Here is a 20055-nt window from a genome sequence, read left to right as displayed (position 1 = left end):
CTTGTACTTAGAGACAGTTCAACTGTTGGTATTTTATAAACTGCAGGTGTGTTTTTGTGGTGTTATTGATTGACTGGTTTGAAAATAATAACATAAAATTTGTTTTAGATATATTTATTTACATAGCGACAATTGCACTATATTCCTCCTAATTCTATACACACTTATGGACTGTTGCTGCTGCTGTATCATGAGGAACACCTCCATTTCTTTTCCTGTTGTAGCTCTGATAGTTCTGTAATGACAACAACACAGACTTAAGCACAACGTTATGCACACATCATAATAATAACTGTTTTAGAAGGATGAGTAATTACAGCAATTGCAGCGAGGGTCCTCTAAAGTTATGCAATTCTGTTACATTGTTGTTTCTGGTACTTGTGTGGTGGAGGACTGGACAGACATTTTAAAAAGGGTATACGATTCCAGCATATGCAGAATAACAGTGCACCCAGTCACGTAATGCATCTTCTTGCCATTATTTTGCATTGTATTTATTTGTTGAACAATATTCCTCTTGTCTACAGCCATATGCCCCTCCAGGAACAAGGCATTCCATTACTGATGCACAAATCTGTGAGTATATTTCTCTGATAGATGTTTATAATAAATATACTTGTTAAAGCAAGAGTCCCATCAGCATCAACACATGAGACCTAGGCTTATGTACAGAAAGCAAAGAAATGACAGCAACTCCTCAGCGTTTTGCATTTACAAATACATTCTGCAATCTAAAACTATGTATTAATAAAGTAATAGAAGGTCTTGCTGGCTGTACAATTTGTACAAAATGAGCAGTGGTTATTATCAAACTAATAATTAAGCTGAGACCACAAGGTCATATGTTTTATTAATCCTGTGTAAGGCACTAGTGGACGGCTCTATGTTTACTCAGTACCACCTTCATGAGAAGTATACTTATTTCAAACAAACAGATGGAAGAAACAAAATATTACTTAAGGATATGACATTGTCTTTTGACTTGTCATTATTATCTCCCAATGGTTACATCTGTTTTTACGTAGAACAATATGATTAACATTACGTGAATCATGTGGGATGTGAGGTGCAGCAATAAAGTAGTGAGACTGATTTTCTTTGCAAGATGTGACAACCCTTCAGGCTTACGTAGGCACAATATGTTTGACCTTGGTCTATAAGCTGCTTCTAGTCGAAGCGGCACATCAATGCAACTGCTCAGTCGTGAGTTGTGTTGTAATAAGTTAATATATGTTTGTGTCTGTCGTCACGGAAATGGAACCGCATAATTTTGCGCAACGGTATGCCATTGCTTTTTGCGTTAAATTGGGTGAAAACGCGACGACAACTTATAGTAAGCTTCCCGTGGGAGGGCCTCACAATCCGTGACATGGCGCCTCTAACTTCGCGACCACTCAGAGCGGAACATGCAAGAACATAGGAGGAAGAAAAATTTTAGGGTTTAACGTTCTGTCGACGTAGAGGTTATCAGAGATGGAGCACAAGCTCGGAATGTTTCTAGGATGTGGAAGGAAATTGTTCATGCCCTTTCAAAGTAAGTAGCACTGGATGTCCCTGGAGATGTTTACGGAAATCACGGAAAACATAAATCTAGATGGCCGGAGATGAATTTGAACTGTTGTCCTCCAGAATGCGGTAACCACTGCACCATCTCGCTCGGTGTAAGAACGTAATATATGGAAGTTGGCAATTTATAACAGACAACTTTCAAGATTTACTTTTTATGTCAAAATGAAGATCTCATGTGTAGCAGTTGCTCTAAAAAGTGGACGAGAAAATAGTTTTTCTCCTTTGTGTGGATATGATAGTTATTCATGAGCCACTGAAAGTTCCGTTCCACTCAGATGTTTTCGTTTAATACAACTGACAGAGCTAATTTTTTTTACATACACTATAAGACAAAAATGAACAACGCTTGGCAAAGGAGTTGTGCAAATTGGTGATAAACTAATATTCATACAGAATGAGATTTTCACTCTGCAGCGGAGTGTGCGCTGATATGAAACTTCCTGGCAGATTAAAACTGTGTGCCCGACCGACACTCGAACTCCCGAGTTCGAGTCTCGGTCGGGCACACAGTTTTAATCTGCCAGGAAGTTTCATATTCATACAGTTATAGACCAAAACACAAAATTGTAAACTTTGTCGCCCAGTGGATGAATATGTGACTTTTCAGCGCAATTTCACCGCATACCTGACATGGGTAGTGAACAAGGAACATATCAATACCAGGACATAAAGTTATTGCGAATTTTTTTCCATGTGCTCAGCTGGACAGTAAGTATCAGTCACAATCAAATGAATAATATACACAGATATGAGAGTTTGAGACAGGACGAATACGAGGTGTGGCTAGAAAAAAACCGGACTAGTACTGGTGAAACAATAAAACGAATGCAATAAGGCTGAAAGTCGCGTGGCCTGTCACGTGACTCTCGCTCCGCCTACTGCTCGAGTTTCATCTGCCTCCTGCACTCAGTCTGCCCGTGGCGTCTGTTTTAAGTAGTTGACGTTTTGTCTGTGCATCGGAAAATGTTGAGTGTACAGAAATAACAGCGTGTTAACATCAAATTTTGTTTCAAACTAGGAAAATCTGCAAGTGAAACGTTTGTTATGTTACAACAAGTGTACGGCGATGATTGTTTATCGTGAACACAAGTGTTTGAGTGGTTTAAACGATTTAAAGATGGCCGCGAAGACACCAGTGATGACACTCGCACTGACAGACCATTGTCAGCAAAAACTGATGCAAACATTGAAATAATCGGTAAACTTGTTCGACAAGATCGCCGTTTAACAATCAGAGCAGTGTCTGAGTTAACAGGAATTGACAAGGAAAGTGTTGGGCAGATTCTTCATGAAAGTTTCAACATGAACAAAGTGTGTTCAAAAATGGTTCCAAAGTGTCTCACAATTGAACAGAAGGAACGCCGAAGAATTATTTGTTCTGACATCCTGGAAAGCATTGAAAGTGATCCCACCTTCTTACAAAATGTTATTACTTGCGATGAATCGTGGTTTTTTACTTACGATCCCGAAACTAAACGCCAATCGATGCATTGGAAAACTCCTGGTTCTCCACGACAAAAAAAAAGCACGAATGTCAAAATCGAAATTCAAGGCAATGATGATTGTTTTTTTTTTTGACATCAAAGGGATTGTGCACATTGATTGGGTACCAGAGGGACAAACAGCGAATCAGCATTACTACATTAGCGTCCTGGCTACCCTACGTGAGTGAGTACGGAGAAAATGGAACGATTTGTGGAGAAAAAAGTCATGGATCCTTCACCAAGACAATGCCCCAGCTCACAGTGCGTTGTCAGTGAAGACGTTTTTGGCAAAACACAACATTCCCATCTTAGATCATCCACCCTACTCACCTGATTTGGCCCCCTGTGTCTTTTTTCTTTTCCCTAAAGTCAAGTTAGCTTTGAAAGGAACTAGATTTGAGACTGTTGAAGCAGTAAAAGAAAAAGCGACGGAAGTAATGTATGGACTTACCGAAAATGATCTGCAGCATTGCTATGAACAGTGGAAAATTCGTATGGAGCGGTGTAGAGACCGAGGAGGAGAGTACATTGAAGGAGATAACATGAAATTGTAAATAATTGTAAATAAATGTTTTTTCCAGCATCAGTCCGGTTTTTTTCTAGCCGCACCTCGTAGCTGGGTTCAAAGGAGCTGCTTGGAGTAATCGGCGAATCGCCCGACATTGGAATAGGAGCGATATCACTATCTGACGACCTTGGTCGAACACAGTGTCAAGAAGGAAGCGGACAACCTACGGCGAAAACAGAAAGTGTGGACTGAGCAATCGTCAGAGAGGCGCTCACTGCCCTGGATTCATTGTTATCAACAATCCGACATGCAGCTGATACATCAGTGACGACAAGGACAATTAATAGACAGCTTATAGTAAAGATTCTGAACTAATGGGGCCTCTTGAGCCGACTACCACTGACCTCTGTACTCCAACACACTCGTTTGCAGTGGTGTTGGGCACATTTTCCCTGGAATCTCTCACTGACCGGAGTAGAATTGTTTTCAGTGATCAGTCCTGCTTAGAACTGAACCCGGATGACCAGTGAAGACGTGTCCGAAGCAGCACCGGACAGCTGGGGGATACCAACCTGACTGACGCCTGCCATATGGTCTGACAGCTAGGAATGATGCTCTGGGGTGCCATTTCATTTCATACCATGACCACTTTGATAGTTCTCCTTGGCGCCCTTACAGCAGAGAGGTACGTTGACGATATGCCGTGCCCCATTTTTTACTGTTCGTGGCAAACCACCCTGGGCTTATACTTCGACAAAATAATGCCCACTCTCACATGGCGAGAGTTTGCACTACTTGTCTCGATGCTTGCCAAACGCTGCCTTGGTTAGCAAGGTTGCTGGATCTCTCCCCAATTGAGAACTTCTGGAGCATTGTGGACAGAGGCCTCCAGCAAGCTTGTGATTTTAACTATCTAACGCGTAAATTGGACAGAATTTGGCGTGATACCTCTCAGGACGATACCAAACGACTCTATCAGTCAACGTCAAGCCAAATAACGTCCAAATACTCCCCCGCTATCCGAGCTTGTTCTATGTCTCCAATGTCCTCACACGACTTTATGTCCTGTTCTTCTTTCCTTTCTTCATCTGTTTGCCCTGATACAGAATTTCGGGTCCTTCAAACAGTTGCTGATGGATATGTGTGTCGGTTGCTCAGGTGTATCAGTGGTTGACGGAAAGCTGTGGCAGGAGCAACGCGCCTTCGTGATGCGTCAGCTGCGCTCGCTGGGCTTCAGTGGGGCTGCCATGCAGGCTCAGGTGGGGAAGGAGGTGCGTGCCCTGCTGGACGTACTGAGCAACAGCCGTGGAAGGCCAACACAGCTCAATAAGCTGCTGGCGTCCTCCGTGCTGAACGTCATCCTCCAATTCTGTGCTGGTGAGTACACTCGTCCACTCATGTCTTGATAGCTAGTGTCTGCGAGGTGCTACCTAAAAATTTCGAGAACTCCCCCTAATAATCAAAAAACATGCACCACATCTTAATGTCCACTGCCATCTTGAAAGAAGTCTCCACGAGGTGCGTGCATGAAGCAGCAACCATTCTTTGTCCTCCCATCCCTCATGCTGTTTGCATGTAACATCTTCCCTTAATCTCCTCAAAGCATCTTTGCTACTGTCTGACCACATGGAAGAAATTCCTTATGTTCAATTTGATAGACGTTAAAAAAGAAAACAAAAAAAAACAGTAGCATTGACGTGGCGTTGCTGCGAACGTGGCGCGAACTTTTGGGTCGTGGAGAGGATTGTATGTTCCACTGCTGTTTTGTTTCAGCGCCAAATTTGCACCTCGCGGGCGAAATTGTAACTAATATTTTTCTACTGTAAATCGATTTCACATTAACGCATAGCATATCTACCAGATTTCTCTGTCTTTTGACAATTACAGCTCACACTGGGTCTCTGCGATTAGCCGCACTTTCGCGATCGTTCCCAGAGTCGAGTATAAATGACGTTGGTCCGGGGGTTGACTCCTGGCCATATTTATTCGCTTAAAGCACTCAGTTCTTCTTGCTTGGCTTAAAGCTTCCACACCAAAAGCCTCCTTTAGCATGTGGAGGGTTTCAGTTGCAGTTTTGTAGCGTTTAAAACAAAACTCAAAGCAGATGCTTTGTTCCTGCATGTGAGTCATTTAGAAATTCGCACACAAAGTAGAGTGCCGCCACGTGAAGACTGACAATTGAAAGATATAAATAGAGGCATGTAGCAGCAGGAGTTCGTGCTACTGATTGCTTGGGCGCAGAACTAAAATTTTAGGAAATTTTTGGTTGCACCTCGTAAGTGGTGGTACTTCTTCTCATTTTCACATACCTAATGGAAAATCTTCTCTGTAGAAATTTACACGGATTTCGCAAACAACAATCGTGTGAAACATGTGTCACTCAGCTCGTCCACGAAACCAAGAACACAGCGGATACTGGTGCCTAAGTTTATGACGTCATTCTTGACTTTTAGGAACTCTTTTGATACTGCTACGTATTGTCTCTGGACAGCATTCGTCTCTTATCAGCATTGTTACTGGGCTCAAGAGTTCTTAGCAAGGTCTTCAAACAAAAAAATAGCTTTGCGCTATGACCGAAGCAAGTGTTGCATGGCCATTGCTGTTCGCAGATAATGCTGTTGTATATAGAGAAGTCCTTCTTTATAAAATTGTAGTGAAATTGTGGAAGACCTGCAAAGGTTGGCACTTGGCCCTCAACGTAAATTTTCCGACACGAAACACCGAGTGAAGTAGCACAATTACGGACTCTAAACGTCATGGTAAACCCTCTTGCCACACTGCACAGCATTGAAGCTTGTAGGTACAAGACGCACACATTTTTAACTCAAAGGCAAGTATGAATGCAATCGAGATTTTACATGCTTTAGTAAATTATTCTTATTGTTATTATCATTAAGCTTTATATTAGAGTAATTTTTTATATGGTTAGTGAAATGCTAGTGTAAAGCCCGCAAAGGACGTCAATCTCTTTCACCATCTTGGAAAGCACTGCTGTTTGTCTGGGGGATGAGGTTCAGAAACGCTGAGACTACATTGACCTGTAGTACTGAGAAACCGCTGTAATGTCATATTAAGCTCTTAGCAGTATTAATAGGCTGTCTTTTTCTGTTCCATAAAGTTATGTTACAACTTTTTCATTATTTTCAGTTTTTGTCTGTGTTCACTCTCATTTCGCTTACTACCTTTGCATTTTTTTCTTGTTCATAGCTTTCAATCAGATGAAAGTGCATTCCCTTACGAAACACATTGCAACGAAGTACTCCATTTTTGGATACTTATCATTGATAATACCCTTTTACCTTACAAAAACTTTTGGGCTTCGATTAATGAAATTGTGTGAAGTTCTCTTTCCATTTCCAAAACGAATTTCATAAAACTTCCAGTTGGCTTCATTAAATATCCTCTTGAAACTGTTCGAAACCAGTTCTTTCCCGTCTCTTGGCTCAATTTCTGCTGATCTCCATTTAGACTAGATTCGATTAGTACTTGTTCCAGAGATCATGAATACGACACTTCGTAATGATGTGGAACGTGTCAGGTTAATAAAAGGTGTCTATACAAGATATTACATTACACAAAATATTACACGACACTTAATTTTTTTTTTTTTAGTTGGGGTTGTAGAAATTACCCACTTACTACATCCAAAAATTCATCTAGTGAGTAGAAAGAGTTGCCATTTATTGTATGACACTTATCCTTCGAGCCAAGAAGCCACATTCAGTGTCAGAATACCACGATAATTAATTAATGAGTAAGTTACAACTCATAAGGCTCGAAACAACATGTTAAAAAGAGTGTGGTGAAGAGCATAAAAGGAGCACATTTTCAGTACTACAAACATGGCATGACAATAGTACAATACTGCTGTCAATTCTGAGTACATGGTAGACTAAGGTTTGACTATCGCACTGTGCAGGATACCGCTTCCCACACGGTGACCAGCACCTGCAGACGCTGCTTGACCTCATTCACGCGCGTTCGCGTGCCTTCGACATGGCTGGAGGGAAACTCAGCGCCATGCCATGGTTGCGTTTTATCCAGCCTGAGGCATCGGGTTACAATGCAATCACAAAGTTCAATGAGATGGCGTGCGCCTATTTTTTGGTAAGTACTCTGCTACTCAAGTCTCACTAAGCTTATGTATCTGTATCCACTTTGGGTTTAAGGACAAAAATTTCACAGCCTGGCAGTGAATGACAGTTTTTGAAGTTTAAAAAGGCTATTTTTTCTCGGAAATTGTACCTTCTGAGTATTCCACACATTTCACCACACAATGTTTTAGTCAGCACGTACACACGCACGCACACACACACACACACACACACACACACACACACACACACACAAATTAATGTTCAACCCTCACAGGGAACAACAAAGTCCACAAATCCTAACTATGAAATAACGAATGAGAGAGTTACATTTTGAAAATTATATATATATATATATATATATATATATACATATATATATATATATATATATAAAGAAGATTTAATATGTTCATTCGTTATTCTTTATGTAAACTGTACAAACATGAATACACAGACTGAAAATTGTCAGTAACCTAAACTTTTCCCAGAAAAAACATGCAGCAATATATATATTGCTGCATGTATTACATATATATATATATATATATATATATATATATATATATATATACTGGGTGATAGGTAAATATTTTAATATAGTATTCCACAAGTAAAACTAAAGACAAAAGTTCATATAAACACAGGTCCACAGATGTTTAGTTATGGACTTACAGCTAATAAAAGATTTTGCCCAAAATTTAGAAACTTTGCTAATATCAATCCATTGCGAATCATGTAATATACACTCCTGGAAATGGAAAGAAGAACACATTGACACCGGTGTGTCAGACCCACCATACTTGCTCCGGACACTGCGAGAGGGCTGTACAAGCAATGATCACACGCACGGCACAGCGGACACACCAGGAACCGCGGTGTTGGCCGTCGAATGGCGCTAGCTGCGCAGCATTTGTGCACCGCCGCCGTCAGTGTCAGCCAGTTTGCCATGGCATACGAAGCTCCATCGCAGTCTTTAACACTGGTAGCATGCCGCGACAGCGTGGACGTGAACCGTATGTGCAGTTGACGGACTTTGAGCGAGGGCGTATAGTGGGCATGCGGGAGGCCGGGTGGACGTACCGCTGAATTGCTCAACACGTGGGGCGTGAGGTCTCCACAGTACATCGATGTTGTCGCCAGTGGTCGGCGGAAGGTGCACGTGCCCGTCTACCTGGGACCAGACCGCAGCGACGCACGGATGCACGCCAAGACCGTAGGATCCTACGCAGTGCCGTAGGGGACCGCACCGCCACTTCCCAGCAAATTAGGGACACTGTTGCTCCTGGGGTATCGGCGAGGACCATTCGCAACCGTCTCCATGAAGCTGGGCTACGGTCCCGCACACCGTTAGGCCGTCTTCCACTCACGCCCCAACATCGTGCAGCCCGCCTCCAGTGGTGTCGCGACAGGCGTGAATGGAGGGACGAATGGAGACGTGTCGTCTTCAGCGATGAGAGTCGCTTCTGCCTTGGTGCCAATGATGGCCGTATGCGTGTTTGGCGCCGTGCAGGTGAGCGCCACAATCAGGACTGCATACGACCGAGGCACACAGGGCCAACACCCGGCATCATGGTGTGGGGAGCGATCTCCTACACTGGCCGTACACCACTGGTGATCGTCGAGGGGACACTGAATACTGCACGGTACATCCAAACCGTCATCGAACCCATCGTTCTACCATTCCTAGACCGGCAAGGGAACTTGCTGTTCCAACAGGACAATGCACGTCTGCATGTATCCCTTGCCACCCAACGTGCTCTAGAAGGTGTAAGTCAACTACCCTGGCCAGCAAGATCTCCGGATCTGTCCCCCATTGAGCATGTTTGGGACTGGATGAAGCGTCGTCTCACGCGGTCTGCACGTCCAGCACGAACGCTGGTCCAACTGAGGCGCCAGGTGGAAATGGCATGGCAAGCCGTTCCACAGGACTACATCCAGCATCTCTACGATCGTCTCCATGGGAGAATAGCAGCCTGCATTGCTGCGAAAGGTGGATATACACTGTACTAGTGCCGACATTGTGCATGCTCTGTTGCCTGTGTCTATGTGCCTGTGGTTCTGTCAGTGTGATCATGTGATGTATCTGACCCCAGGAATGTGTTAATAAAGTTTCCCCTTCCTGGGACAATGAATTCACGGTGTTCTTATTTCAATTTCCAGGAGTGTATATACAGGGTGTTTCAAAAATGACCGGTATATTTGAAACGGCAATAAAAACTAAACGAGCAGCGATAGAAATACACCGTTTGTTGCAATATGCTTGGGACAACAGTACATTTTCAGGCGGACAAACTTTCGAAATTACAGTAGTTACAATTTTCAACAACAGATGGCGCTGCAAGTGATGTGAAAGATATAGAAGACAACGCAGTCTGTGGGTGCGCCATTCTGTACATCGTCTTTCTGCTGTAAGCATGTGCTGTTCACAACGTGCAAGTGTGCTGTAGACAACATGGTGTATTCCTTAGAACAGAGGATTTTTCTGGTGTTGGAATTCCACCGCCTAGAACACAGTGTTGTTGCAACAAGACAAAGTTTTCAACGGAGGTTTAATGTAACCAAAGGACCGAAAAGCGATACAATAAAGGATCTGTTTGAAAAATTTCAACGGACTTGGAACGTGACGGATGAACGTGCTGGAAAGGTAGGGCGACCGTGTACGGCAACCACAGAGGGCAACGTGCAGCTAGTGCAGCAGATGATCCAACAGCGGCCTCGGGTTTCCGTTCGCCGTGTTGCAGCTGCGGTCCAAATGACGCCAACGTCCACGTATCGTCTCATGCGCCAGAGTTTACACCTCTACCATTGCTGCACGAGAGACATTCGCTAACGATATAGTGCACAGTATTGATGACGGCGATATGCATGTGGGCAGCATTTGGCTTACTGACGAAGCTTATTTTTACCTGGACGGCTTCGTCAATAAACAGAACTGGCGCATATGGGGAACCGAAAAGCCCCATGTTGCAGTCCCATCGTCCCTGCATCCTCAAAAAGTACTGGTCTGGGCCGCCATTTCTTCCAAAGGAATCGTTGGCCCATTTTTCAGATCCGAAACGATTACTACATCACGCAATTTGGACATTCTTCGTGAATTTGTGGCGGTACAAACTGCCTTAGACGACACTTCGAACCCCTCGTGGTTTATGCAAGATGGTGCCCGCCCACATCGCACGGCCGACGTCTTTAATTTCCTGAATGAATATTTCGATGATCGTGTGATTGCTTTGGGCTATCTGAAACATACAGGAGGCGGCGTGGATTGGCCTCCCTATTCGCCAGACATGAACCCCTGTGACTTCTTTCTGTGGGGACACTTGAAAGACCAGGTGTACCGCCAGAATCCAGAAACAATTGAACAGCTGAAGCAGTACATCTCATCTGGACGTGAAGCCATTCCGCCAGACACGTTGTCAAAGGTTTCGGGTAATTTCATTCAGAGACTATGCCATATTATTGCTACACATGGTGGATATGTGGAAAATATCGTACTATAGTGTTTCCCAGACCGCAGCGCCATCTGTTGTTGAAAATTGTAACTACTGTAATTTCGAAAGTTTGTCTGCCTGAAAATGTACTGTCGTCCCAAGCATATTGCAACAAACTGTGTATTTCTATCGCTGCTCGTTTAGTTTTTATTGCTGTTTCAAATATACTGGTCTTTTTGAAACACCCTGTATATATATATATATATATATATATATATACTGGGTGGTTCGCAAATATATATCACCTTGAAAATTGGAGGTTACTGATAATTTTCAGTCAGTGTATTCATGTCCATGCAGTTCATATCAAAAGCAACAAATGCAATAACAGAGAAATTCCCCATTATAACACCAGAGCTAAAGAACAGTTCTATATAACGAAAGGCACATGGGAACCACACAAAAAATAAACACACCAGATCATTTCACAAATTCTCACTCCTTCATCAGTGTCTGCCTATCACAATTTTTAATACAAAGTGATGTTAACATGCTACCAAGCAATAAATTTCGCAATTTAAAATAATTTTTCACATCCTAGCTACTGATATTAGCTTATGAGAATTTTACTGCGTTATACTATCCATACCTATTACATTAATGTCTAATATAACAGTGATAACACCAGCTGTCCTTTACAATACAATTCCTCCATTCAAAATTATTATATGCTTAAGAAATTGACAGCAATTAAATAACTTTAAAGGGTTTCACTCGTGAAAAATGACAAAAAAATGTGTAATAAGTATTTCTGCACTACACAAAAAAGTATTTCATGTCAATTACAAAAATGTAGAGTTTTCGGACATTTTCATTCTTCGTGTCTTCGTGAATTTTCTTTGTAATGTTGCACAGGTGCCATGCTCCTCTGTCATTTTAAAGTGAATCGGAAGACATGACATATTCTACTTTTCCTTATTTCTTCAGCTTCTATGTATGGATTGTAAACACCGGAGTAGTCTAAAAGGCTTACTCTTCTGGGAGTAAGTACAGGTGTATCTAGAAGGCTGTGCCTTAGCTGCAACCAAAAATTTTGTTACATATTTGTTTACTTATTGCTTTTTGGATTTTAATCACGTATGTTTCGTAATTGCTGGTGTGTTGTTCTATTTCAGTGTTTGTGTTTGCTGTGGTAGAAATGCCAAGAGTAAAGAAATTAGTCAGGAAACAGGTTTTGAGGCAATCTGTTTACAGCAATGTTGAATAATACACATCATTTGGTTCAATAGTCATCTACAGTAACTGGGTGTACAAGCATACACTCACAAGCATTCCTGGCTGTTTTGAAAGCAATTACAGCTAAATAAAGGGATCTGGCCAATACAAATCTTCTTACGAAATATCTCCATGATATCTCATAGAATTCCATCAGAAGCTAAAACAGCTGCATAGGGGAGAAAATACCAAAAACTGAACTGGTGAATGGATGCAGTAATAACTTTCAGTTCTGTGCAGATTATAGAATTAATACCTTGAAAAGCTTAGATAACCAGACTGGAATAAACAGAAGTGAAGAGAGCTGCAAAACTGCTGCCTAGGAAGCTAGGTTAAATAAAAGAATGAAGAGAAAGATTATTGAGGATAAAAAAAAGATGACTGACAAGAACACGCAACTTGAATGTTCTAAACCTGCCGTTTTTCAACAGATTTCTAACAAATTGTCTCATGGTATAGAAATATTATTACAAATTGGACCATACATCAATACTAATAAATGTGACAAAATACTCCATAACAGCAAAAATTATAACAAATAGCACTATGGCATCTCATGTTACTTTACAATTGTAGCAAGCTGCCCCATTGTACACAAAACTGTAAAAAATTGCCCATACATGAGCATATTTCTTCAAAATTGTAACAAATTGCTCCATGCATCAAAATGTTACACCAAAAATGTAATGAATTTCCTCCTGTTATAGCAAAAATGTAAGAAAATGGTCCATGCACTACCATGTTACAACAAAATTGTAGTAAATTGCCTATATTACATACAAATGTAACAAAATACCCTGAAATCACTATTGTTACAGCAAAACTGTAACAAATTTTCCCATCACCATATCATGAAAAAAGTAATACAAATTAATCCATACATCGAAATGTTACAGCAGAATTGTAAAAACTTCCCTCATGCACCATTGTGTTACAGCAGAGTTGTAACAAACTCCATGCTACATCCCATGTGCAGCATCACCCTCCCTTTACTATGGTCAACCATTACATTCACCTTAACTGTGTTATGGCGCAATCCAGTGGCAGAATCCCTGCTATCACAGTGGTGTTGTATCAGTTATGAACATTAAACGACCAATCACAGTGTGACATACACCCACCCTTTACAAGAAATGCCACCACAACATCATGAATTCTGCTATTATGGATATTGACATCATGCGACTAAGATCATGGATCCAGATCTGATCTCATGGTGCAGTCATAGTAAAGGTGGTGTCGTCTGTGATGTCACAGATTTCGTATTGATTCGGCAATGTGATGTTATGTGTCTGGCTAAGCGTTTTTTCTTGTTGCACTGATTGGTTTTGATTACTGGAACAACCACAACTTCACAGAAGAAGTATCAACTTGCTTAGTAGACATGCAGCAGTTTGTTACAATTTTGTGTAACAATGGCGATGTTCGGGCACTTTTTGCTGTAATATTGCAATGTATGGAGTAATTTGTTACAATTTTTGCTATAAGACGAAAATGCTGTACAGTTTTTCTGTAAAATGTTCAGTTATTTTTACTGCTTCGATGTATGAGTCAATTTATCACCATTTCATTAGATGCTTATTTGTAACTAAATAAGTGGCTGACATCCCCAGTAGCTGACACCATTGACAGCAACTGCAGTCACACACTGGCAAATAGTAGTGTTAAAATATGTTTAAAAATTTTCATTGCAGCACCCTGAAAGGTAACCATTATTGACCCACCCTGTAAACTGTTCATCAATGGCCAACCCCAGAAAATTACCATCACTGCACCATCCTGGAAAATAATGGTGTATCTGTTATGCTTGTACTCTTCTGTGATAACTTAGCAATGGATAGGACGATCTGCTAAAATTTTGCTGTAACAGAGATTATGGTTCACTTTGTTATAATTTGCTGCAATAAACTATGTATGAAGCGTTTTGTGACAGTCTTGTATAACAATGGTAATGTGTGAGGCACATTATTACAGTTTTGCCGTAACATAGAGATATATACGGCAACTTATTACAATTTTGCTTTAAACTGTCTATTCATGGGATTAAATATTTTATTCTCCACTGTGTGACAAACGTTTTGTAGTACGAGACAGAGGTAATCCTGGTCTGGGAGTCACTACATCGTTTGGTTGATATCAGTTTTAGCTGAACGGAAGCGTGTTTTTTTTTTTTTTTTAAACTACTATGTTTAGGATCAATAGCACAGTTTCTTAGCAAGACAGTCCATTCTCCACCTATTCATGCGAAACTGAAGCTAAATTTGTGCTTAGAGAAATGAAATGCTTAAATAAAAGAGTACAACTAAAACCAGACCAAAGTTGCAGATTTCACTTTTTTAATCACTCGATGACTAGTTTCAGGCTAAGACCCATTTTCGAATCATGTTACAAAGATGTGATAACTTAGGAATGGACAGGACAGTTTGTTACAATCTTGCTGTAATAGCGATTATGCTTCAGTTTGTTTTAATTTGCTGCAATAAACTATGTACGAGGCACTTAGTGACAATCTTTATAGCAATGGTAATGTATGAGGCACATTGTTACAGTTTTGCTGTAAGGGTGAATCAAAAAAGTAAGAATTTGCAATTTTGGATTGGTTTTCGTTGTCCTGATTAAGAAGTTGCTGACCCAGAACTATTCCAACATGATTGTAGTTCGTAAGTGAAAGAGATAACTGTTGCTGGTAGGGGCTGTCGTCATTTCATGAACCAATATAACATCCATTAACTGGTGGCAAGCTGTCAGATCGTACAGCTCTGGTAATTCTAATGCGTTTGATCAGCAGTTGTGCCTAAGGGAGTTTTGTAATGTTGTGGGACAAATTTTAAATGTGTTTTGGTTTATGTTGTACAGATATCGGTAACCACCACTGTACCTTATACTGTGAGTTTTATCAGTAGTGCCAAGATATAATCGTAGTGTCGTTTTTAAAGTCCTGTAGAACAATTAATTTATGATAATAGTTCCACCTGTGTGTTGTACTCAAAATCGTACATATTTTTAGAAATATTATAATTTTATTTTTCTGCAAAGTTCAAATTTTTGTTCAGAGCCAGAGGTCTCTATTTACGGTAAGCAACCTTCATGTATTTTTTTGCTCCAAATCTTTACTTATTTTCATAAATAATTTTATATTCTTACAAAGATAGGATTTTTGTTTGGAATCAGAGATGAGTGGAGCAAAGAGATACCAAAGTTCAATGTCTGTGTGTGGAAATTTGTCCATCATTGTCTTTTGTCATGTTTACACCAGGCGCACCAGGAACTTATGTTTGCATATTACGGAAATATGTAGTTCTTGTATTACAATGCAATGGAGACCTCATCAAACCACCTTCTGTTTTAATAAAATGGTGCTTGGTCATGTTGTGTGTTTTTAATCTCGTATTTGGAGCAATACAACCAGGTTTGGGTATTATTTATTAGTCGATAATGGAAGTAAAGGCCACAAAAGCTATTTGTAAGCCTTGGCATGATAGATCCGACCAGTAAATGTCTCAACCTTCCTTGAAAGCTCGGTTTTTGTTCATAATACCTTGGGTGGACTTAAATGAAATGCAATATGTATCAGTAACAGACAGTCAATATCAGCAATTGGATTTTTATACTGTAGAAGTTGATATATTACGTTTTCCCCACCCGCTAAAGATTGTTTGGTGATGTGACACATTAGTGAAAAACTTCTAACAGTTTTTGACTTATATTTTTGACATGGAAATACTGTACATTTAGCATTTACGTATTTTGATGGACATTTTAAATATGAAGTTAACGTTGTGACGCATGAATTAAACTTTCTTTAATTAACTTCTTCCCCTGAAAGTGGTACTTGGTAAGATTTGTTTAGTTCATACCTTTGTTTACGCCTGGGATGAAATATCAACTGCTATTTAGCATACTAAATGTGTTTGCTGTTGGTATAATAAATTGAATGTGGAATTAACTCTGTGAAAATTGTTTTGAGAGTTCATTGTTGTGCTTAAGGTGTCACGCATTGACTACATTTTGCCAGTAACTCGCTGTAATACAGCTGCCTATTTGTTTGTGTATGTAGCCTAAAATTAGAATGACCAATTCCATAAGTTGGATGTTGATTTTTACCACATATATTATTAAACAATTTAGGCATTGATGTGGCACTGATGCAACTAATTTGAGAGTCCACAATCATGTTATAGACATCAGGTATGATGAATATTTTAGACATGGAAGTAACATTGACATAAACATTTTATTGATGAATATTACGTATTTTTACAGACATTTTAGGTGTGCAATTAATATTGCACTTCATTATAAGGTTTATGTGTTTTATAGAACAATTAAGATGTGGAAACATTTAATTCAAAGGTCCATTGTGCCTTACACCAAGTCTGATACAGGAATGGAGCTATGGACATTCAACAAGTGCCGCTTAACCGACAAATTAGATCACTATTTTAAGTATGTTGATAAACAATAGAACATTTGTAAACACGGTGCCAATTTGCGCAACATTCAGAAGAATCTTATGTATTTTTGAAATGGAAATACTGCTGTATTATCAGTATAACGTAAATTACAGATAGTTTAGGTACTTCTCAATGTAGCATCTAATGGCTACTACCACAAGTGCACTAGTTCCATCATTATAAACTCTTCTTAATTTCTTAATTTTTAATTTTTTTTAAATATCCCACTATCACAATTGAGTTAGTTCCATCATGCTGCGTCTTTGACTTCCCCACTGTTCCCATCTTGATGACATGTGTTTAAGTTCATTGATGACATTCTTCTCATTGACATATAGGCAAGCCAATCTAGCTCTTACTCTTTTTAAGGTGCAAAGTGGGACAGGTAACAAATATGCTTTTTTATCTGTCATGTTCTCTTATGTGTTCTGAGATCATATTTCTTGTAGAGCTCAGTTCTCTTCCAGCAGAATATTCAGAGCTGGTACTTAGGCAAAGAGGTTCTCATTTTGGAATATTTGGGAAGGTTATCAGTTCTGGCACCTTCCTTACACCAAGAGATGATCTCCCAGGAAACCTTGGTCTTTCCTTCGAGATTTAATGAATTTTTGAAAAGCTGGCTTTAAGTTGAGGCACATTTTTATTCTGTTTTGTAGGATGACATGTCTCAGGCAAAAATATGAAGTCACAGTGTGTATGTGTACATGGAGAAATGAGTGAAACAGATAAAACTCCATGATTTGCTCGATATATAGGTATGTTTCGTTGTATTATCACAGAGCGCTTTCCTTCATCGTTTATTCAAACTGTTGTTCAAACAACAATCAAATCCTACCCAGCTGAGGTAAAATGGGAGTAGGGAAAAATGATACCAAATGAGGATACCTGGAGGTGATTTCCGGTTGTATCGTTCAATTAATAACAAAGGGAAACTTTCTGTTAAGCTCGCTTGGAACCAAAGTAGTGGAACAAAGAGGGAGAGAGAGACATGAGAGATAAAGATAGACAGAGAGGAACTGTCAGTGCTGGCCCTCACACTTATGCATCTGCCACTATAGATCAGAAATGCAAAATAATATTATTTTGCGTCTCTAAAAACATTGCATATAATTTTAAGTTCATTCTCTAGCCACTCAACTGTGAATGAGATATTTTCTCTCGCTTTATCGACAATACTGTTGGACAAGGTACTGTATCTGATTCAAACAATAAAATCAGGAATAAAGGATCACTTGTGGCATCATCATCTCTTTCAGTATCATTACCAGTATCGTCACTTCCAGAGCAACATAGAACCTCATCATCAGCACCAGCAGACCACAAAATCAACGACTGTGAAAAAATGTTATGTAAAAAATCACACATCATAACAAGAACTCACATCATAACAAGAACTTTTATTAAACAATCATGTTTTGTTTGCGACTTCTTCTTTCGTTGCAGACCCGCTAAGCACCACATTTAAGTCATTAAATTATCTTTATGCTTTCTCCAAAACTCCATTTGCACACTTATTCATTTCTGCTCTTCTGCTCTCCATTTTCTACCCTATCTTTTTGGAAATATTTTGCCTTGTAAATCTTCTTGTCTCTGAATTCTGTTTCAATTTTTTCTTTCGTCTTCAGTTTCATGCTTATTTGTGCCAGTTCTTTTTAGATGTCCATGTACTTTCATAAGGCAGTTAGGCTTGGTTTTTTATTTTTTTAAATTTGTACAATATTCTCGCCAATACTCTAGGACACATTTTTAGGATGTTTCCAAGGATACCTGTCTCATTTTCCTAATTCCACCTGTAATATTTCGTGAACGATTTTATAGCACTGTTACTTTCTAATTCAAATGTTTCTACTATTGTTCTATTTCCTAATATCTTCCTCAAAACCCTGTTTTCTGACTTCCCCATTTTCTTTGTTGTTCGAAAAGTAAATGTTTCTGATGTATATGTGCATTCTGGCTGTACCGTATAATGATGAATTTTTGCACTTCTAGAAAATGAGTTTTTATTGTAAACATGTTTTGTTAGCATCTTTCGTAATATCGCATTGATGCGTTCTCTTTCAGCTACATCAGCTGGGATGAATTCCTCTGTACTTTATATACTTTAGTAGTATTAATACACTCCTGGAAATGGAAAAAAGAACACATTGACACCGGTGTGTCAGACCCACCATACTTGCTCCGGACACTGCGAGAGGGCTGTACAAGAAATGATCACACGCACGGCACAGCGGACACACCAGGAACCGCGGTGTTGGCCGTCGAATGGCGCTAGCTGCGCAGCATTTGTGCACCGCCGCCGTCAGTGTCAGCCAGTTTGCCGTGGCATACGGAGCTCCATCGCAGTCTTTAACACTGGTAGCATGCCGTGACAGCGTGGACGTGAACCGTATGTGCAGTTCACGGACTTTGAGCGAGGGCGTATAGTGATCATGCGGGAGGCCGGGTGGACGTACCGCCGAATTGCTCAACACGTGGGGCGTGAGGTCTCCACAGTACATCGATGTTGTCGCCAGTGGTCGGCGAAAGGTGCACGTGCCCGTCGACCTGGGACCGGACCGCAGCGACGCACGGATGCACGCCAAGACCGTAGGATCCTACGCAGTGCCGTAGGGGACCGCACCGCCACTTCCCAGCAAATTAGGGACACTGTTGCTCCTGGGGTATCGGCGACGACCATTCGCAACCGTCTCCATGAAGCTGGGCTACGGTCCCGCACACCGTTAGGCCGTCTTCCGCTCACGCCCCAACATCGTGCAGCCCGCCTCCAGTGGTGTCGCGACAGGCGTGAATGGAGGGACGAATGGAGACGTGTCGTCTTCAGCGATGAGAGTCGCTTCTGCCTTGGTGCCAATGATGGTCGTATGCGTGTTTGGCGCCGTGCAGGTGAGCGCCACAATCAGGACTGCATACGACCGAGGCACACAGGGCCAACACCCGGCATCATGGTGTGGGGAGCGATCTCCTACACTGGCCGTACACCACTGGTGATCGTCGAGAGGACACTGAATAGTGCACGGTACATCCAAACCGTCAACGAACCTATCGTTCTACCATTCCCAGACCGGCAAGGGAACTTGCTGTTCCAACAGGACAATGCACGTCCGTATGTATCCCGTGCCACCCAACGTGCTCTAGAAGGTGTAAGTCAACTACCCTGGCCAGCAAGATCTCCGGATCTGTCCCCCATTGAGCATGTTTGGGACTGGATGAAGCGTCGTCTCACGCGGTCTGCACGTCCAG

The 20055-nt window shown here is 40.9% G+C and overlaps 1 protein-coding gene across 1 annotated transcript in view; it reads left to right on the top strand.

Moving 5' to 3' along the window:
* The window catches only part of LOC124795920 (methyl farnesoate epoxidase-like), a 188375-nt gene that overhangs the window by 93618 nt on the left and 74702 nt on the right, over positions 1–20055 (top strand). The window contains exons 3-4 of the mRNA XM_047260001.1: positions 4720–4938; positions 7481–7668. Of these exons, the coding sequence (XP_047115957.1) occupies positions 4720–4938; positions 7481–7668 (407 nt within the window). The remainder of the gene's footprint in view (positions 1–4719; positions 4939–7480; positions 7669–20055) is intronic.

The sequence above is a fragment of the Schistocerca piceifrons genome, chromosome 4 (genome assembly GCF_021461385.2).
Source record: "Schistocerca piceifrons isolate TAMUIC-IGC-003096 chromosome 4, iqSchPice1.1, whole genome shotgun sequence".
NCBI lineage: Eukaryota > Metazoa > Arthropoda > Insecta > Orthoptera > Acrididae > Schistocerca > Schistocerca piceifrons.
This window is presented reverse-complemented; position numbering and strand designations above follow the sequence as displayed.